This window comes from Fragaria vesca, linkage group LG7 (assembly GCF_000184155.1).
Source record: "Fragaria vesca subsp. vesca linkage group LG7, FraVesHawaii_1.0, whole genome shotgun sequence".
In the NCBI taxonomy this organism is placed as follows: domain Eukaryota; kingdom Viridiplantae; phylum Streptophyta; class Magnoliopsida; order Rosales; family Rosaceae; genus Fragaria; species Fragaria vesca.
Window position 1 is genome coordinate 20,687,333 of NC_020497.1, and position 5,793 is coordinate 20,693,125.

The window sequence follows — 5,793 nt, forward strand, 5'->3', positions numbered from 1 at the left end:
AGGACAAAGATAGTGATCGGATAGATTCCTAATGAGTCATTAACAGTATAGTAGTTTGGTTCATGTAAGGGCACATGTTACTACTGGTACTAGTACTACTACGGAGATAGATAGAAGAGATGACACTGACAAAGAAAAGCTGCAGCAGCTTCCTAGCTACGTCAGACATCTGTTTCGTTTTGGATTTTTCCAATGCATTTCTGCCTCTGCGTCTTAATTTCTGGCTTTGACCTCTTTGTGTTGGAAACCAGGAACCAGATAGAGATAGGTTTCAGACATAGAAAAAGAAATATATCTCGCTCATGAATTCCCTATTTATTACTGCTAGTTCTTTGTGCACACATATATATAAGCTCAGGGAGTCACAGCCGACAGCTGAGAGCAAGCTGTAGCTTTGTTTTGTATATATAGTTAAAGCTCCCTGCATAGATTTTGATGGAGATGGGGTTTCTGAGGAATTGGTTCAAATGGTCGCAGCTAGTTTTAGCTATGGTGGTGGTGCAGATGTTTGTAGCAGGGATGAACTTGCTTTCCAAAGTGATTCTGAGTGAGGGAAGCTTCATTTTTGCACTCATGGCATACCGGCATGTTGTTGCGGCTATATGTGTTGCTCCTTTTGCCCTTTGTTTCGAAAGGTTTGATTCCTTTAGTGCTTATTTCCTTGCTGTGATTTTGTTTTGCTGCTCTTCTCCCAACACGGTTTTTTCGGCATTGCCATTGTTGCAGGATCAAGGAACATAAGTTAGGTTGGTCAGTTTGGTTCTGGCTCTTTGTCAATGCCTTAACTGGGTAAGCCATGTTCGGTATGGTTTGTTTGGTTTTACATCAAGTTTGGTATGTGTTATTTTTGCCACTTGAAAATGGCAATTCAAATTGCATTTCATTCAAGAATGCCATTATGGAAAAGCAATTTATCGATTCTAAGCCTTTCATTTTGATTTGTTGTCATCTCTTAAAATGACAACATACTAAACTTGATTCAATCACTTTGTCTGGGGTGGTAGGCTGCTACTGGCTGCAGAAAAACAATTATGAAATGCAGATATAGATCCTACTGTTCTGTTATTATCCTTTTTATTAATGACTTAGATTTCTGTAGGTTACCTACACTGTGACATTAAGTTGGTTCTGGAGGTTTAGAGAATTATGTCATTAGTGAAAAACTTTAGACAAATTATGATCTGACTAGCTACTACTTTGTATGCAAAGCAAATGTCATTCTTTTCACATAGCTCCCATTGGGTCCGGCATAGTTACTCAGATGTATACTGTTACATGAAATGAGTGCAGGATAACCGCAGCAATGGCATTGTTTTACTATGGCCTCCGAGACACCACGGCTACATATGCTGCCAACTTCCTCAACTTAATTCCCATAGCCACCTTTGTCCTCTCTACCATCACAGGGTACATATGTTCTTGAAACTTTATAAATGTCTTCTGTTTCTTACATTATAAAGCAATGTTCTCACCATGATCTTTCTTTTGCGAATTTTGAATGCCTATAGAACAGAGAAACTGAATCTGAAAATAAGAGCAGGGAAGATTAAGTGTCTAGGGGTGATAGTATGTGTTGGGGGAGCCATAACTACTAGCTTTTACAAGGGCAAAGCATTTTACTTGATTCATCATAGTAATAATCACCATCACATCACTGTCGATACAACATATGCTCATTGGACTCGCGGCACTGTCCTGCTCGTTTGTAGCTGCCTCTCCTATTCTACGTGGTTCATCGGGCAGGTATGTATGCATTCTGCATCCTAATTCATGTTGGTCATGGTTATTTAAGGATTTTGTTAAGCAGGAATTCATTCTTGTAACGTTTTCATATCTGCTAACAGGTTAAATTGCTCAAACTATTTCCACTGAAATATTGGGCAACAATGTTAATCTGCATCATGGCAGCCTTGCAATCAACAGTCATAGGCTTATGTTTAGACACAAGTACAGCTTCGTGGAGAATAGGGTGGGATCTGCAACTAGTTACTATACTTTATTCGGTAAGCTACTCACCAACGACGAACACAGAATCACAGGAACTAAATGAATTCTAGGCAAAGCTAACTAGATGAAAATGAACTAATTGCTGTGTAGGGAGCACTAGCAACAGCTGCAACATTCTGCTTACTTTCATGGGCAATCTCAGTCCAAGGACCTCTCTATCCTCCTATGTTCAATCCATTGTCTCTCATTTTTGTGGCAATATCAGGAGCTCTCATACTCGGTGAAGAGATTAGAATGGGAACGTATGTATGCAAACGATTTGTTTATATGCACGTTATATTCTTTATAACATGCTGCAAAGCTTGACTTGAACTACTAAAATGTTTTACAGCTTGCTGGGCATGTTTATGATCATAGTAGGGTTGTACTCATTTTTGATGGGTAAACGAAAGGAGACAAAAAGGGTGTCTTTGCCGGAACAAGTAAAAACAAATGCCGAACTCACAGGGTCTCAGTTGACAGCTGCAGTTGTGCCAACTACTTCACCAGATAACTGTCACATCTGCCCTGACATTGCTGTTGATGTTGATCATGAAGATGGTTTAAACAAAACCACAGTAAATCCTAGAGGGCTTGAGGCTAAGGAAATAACTATGCTTATGCTTTGATTTTGAACAAAGGCAAAAGTCGTTTTCTAGCTTTCATAATGTAATTTTTTCATTTAAAAAAAAATCAACACCTCACTCCTTTTGGCACATCTGGAAGTGTTGTGGGTTAAATGAGTACTCTCTAAGAATGTAGGACATGAATATACCAGATTAGCTATATATAGCCAGATTGAGTATGCAGGAATCAATTAGAACAAGCTAGATCTCTTTTCTTATTCTTTTGATTGACAATTGGAAAATGATGATGTAACAGTAACAACTTTAACTGGAACATAAACTGAGAAAAGCTTGTCCAACCAGTTCATGGACTTCTGAAGAGTTGAGAGAAATGTAACAGTAAACTAACTCCTCAACATCATTCCAATCACAAACCCCTTGAGCATACTGAAGCATCTCCAGTATTGACTCTCTTATATCAAGGAGTGGGTCTGTTGTGTACTTTACCAAACACATACTACCGGCAAAAACACCATGAACATCGTCAGGCAACCTAGCCGAAAAGCTAAATTTGCCGCTCCGACTCTGCAAGATCTCTTTCTTCCTTCTCCTCCTGTTTTGTTCCTCAGTGACATGATCCATGGAACAAGAATATCTATGCCTGTATTCTTCTGCAGCTAGCAGATGGAACTTTATATAAGAAAAAGCCATTGTAGGACATGAATGCGAGCTAGCATGCTTCTTGTGAATACAGGCGGATGCAAATGAAATTCATGTGAGACAGTGAGAGCTTTAAACAGGAGTCACTTATGAGTCAGAAAGACGCATTCATAGAGAGCTAGTGGATCACTCAAATCTTTAACTTTACTGTCAGTAACGTACAGCAGAGGTAGAAGTTACCCAGTAACTCTGCATTCATGATTCCATGGATAGTTATATCACTCAAATGTGGTTAAAACACCAAAAATTAACATGCATATGATATCAAGGACTTAAAAGGCCAACTTTGCCAAACGAAAATTCATGTCAAGGTAAAAATCAAGAAATTAGGATCAGTGGCAAGGTTTGTTGGACTGTCACCGGCAGCAATAAACTAACAACATCTTTGTATATATAATGCGATCCTCCTTTTAAGTATATATACTAGCTAGGTCTGTGATGGAGACATTGTCTCAAACTGATGCACATGTTTGTTAAATGATTGATTGAAAATAAAGTAAGTGACATACATAATTATATTTAGCTTCTACATTTCAAGATCAATGAAGCATGAGTTTCAAATTTGAATATGATCGAGAAGCAGCAGCAGACTCTGATAATGTCATGACTTCTAGAAAGGCGGCAAAGACATTTAGCTTCTACTACTATTTTTCTGGGATATTTGGATAAGTCAATCTAATTTCATTCTTGTATCAACTGGATACACATATAAGAATTAACTAAAAGCATGACTAAGCAGATCCGTTAGTTTAATCGAATGAAATTACTAGTTAATTAAACGATTGTGCTTCTGTTAGCTAGCAAGTTGAAGTCACGTAGAGTCCAATTTCTCCATGTTAGATTCAATTATTCAAGTTAAAGAACAACTAATCTTAGGCCTTCTTACTTTTCTTTGAGGATTGAGTCGAGTCCTGCCACCTTGAGGGCCGAAAAAAAAATAGAGAATTTTATGTGTCATCTATGATTAGGTTTGTTATCCATGCAAGGTGTTCGTGAAAAACTTTAAAAATAGAGAAGAAACATAGCAATTTTGTCATATACATTACAATTGTTTGTTTCACTTTTGCGACTATAACTAATCATCTTCTAACAACAAAAGCGAAGGAAAAGATAGAAGATCGGAAATGGAGATTCATTGATATCATAACAACAATATCATATACAAACGTATACCAAATGAATACACTACATAAAGGTAAGATGATGCTCTGATAAAGATTATATTATAAGAACAATGCAAATTATTAGCACCACTAGCTTTAAGAGTAAAGTATATAAAAAATTAATGATCTTTCTTTTATCTATCATTTTAGCGTCTTTATGAACTTGAGGACGAGAAACTGAGAATATAAACTTAAAATGTAACCATGTCAGACAGAATAAAGTAAGACGAAGAATATATCATAGTTATGGACAAAAAAGAAAAATATAAATCATACCTCATAACCTTTTCAAATGATTCTTAGTTATTTATATGAATGATCATAACCTTTTCAAATGATTCTTAGTTATTTCTACGAAGGATGATACTTGGAGCATCTAAGACCATATTGAAATCTAAAGAAAGGTAATGAGAAATATCAATCAAAATCATCATCATCATTCGAAGAAGTACTTAACCTTTTTATGTATTCAACTTTCGGCAAATAGTAATTGAAGGATCTAATTCTATATGGGTCTTTGTTTAGCTACTTTACTCCATAACCTGCATAAAGATCTTTTTTCTTTTAATAATAATGACAATGATTATACCTATAAATTTACACATACAAATATGAACTAATACAAATACGAAATACTGAGATCGATGGACATATGATTAAGAACACGAGAGTATGTGTACTTTACATTCAACATATAAGGTACATTTTATCTCTATGACTCTATTTAGTCTTTCAATCGGCAAAATTAATCTTATTACTATTTATAGATAGGGGCGTAGAATATAATCATAAACAATATATACTTAAATTTGTAGTCAAAGACAGTCAAATTGTCAATATGCAAAACGCGAATGATGCGCGCAATGTGGCTTTTTTAGGGAGATATATACCAATATTACACCCAATTTCTGCCAATTTACCAAAAATCCTTATCTCCTATACATAGCCAAAAAACCAGTGCTGCATGTAAAATCTACAACTGTAAAACCCTTTGTTATATTGGCGCGCATATATCACATCAACAACTGGCGAGTTTTGATTACGACAACACAAATGTGCTTTGGCCTTTCATAAACTCAAAACAACAACAAGAGGGACAAGTTGAACGGGGTGGTGGTTGTGGTGGTGGTGTTCTCGTCTCTTCTTTGTTCTTGTGTTTCTTAGAGGCTGAGGATCAACCCCCCTCCCCTACCAGTAATTCCGTTAGCTCTGATTGTTTGTTTTTTTTGTTGTCTTGTTTCTCCATTTCCTTGTTCCACGTCAATTCAGAATCAGAATCAGATTCAGTTTCAAGTTACATTCAAAAGGCCCATTGTTTTTGGTTTTTGGTTTTTGAAAAGCAACTGTACTGGTACCCT

General features: G+C 36.4%; 1 protein-coding gene across 1 annotated transcript; it reads left to right on the forward strand.

The window, feature by feature from the left end:
- Positions 1-313: 313 nt before the first annotated feature.
- On the forward strand, positions 314-2,673 carry LOC101311327 (auxin-induced protein 5NG4-like). The gene is made up of 7 exons (XM_004307861.1): positions 314-635; positions 727-789; positions 1,291-1,407; positions 1,509-1,743; positions 1,845-2,003; positions 2,098-2,249; positions 2,339-2,673. The coding sequence occupies exons 1-7, from the start codon at positions 436-438 to the stop codon at positions 2,613-2,615; spliced, it is 1,203 nt and encodes a 400-aa protein (XP_004307909.1). The 5' UTR covers positions 314-435; the 3' UTR covers positions 2,616-2,673.
- The last annotated feature ends 3,120 nt before the right edge of the window (positions 2,674-5,793 follow it).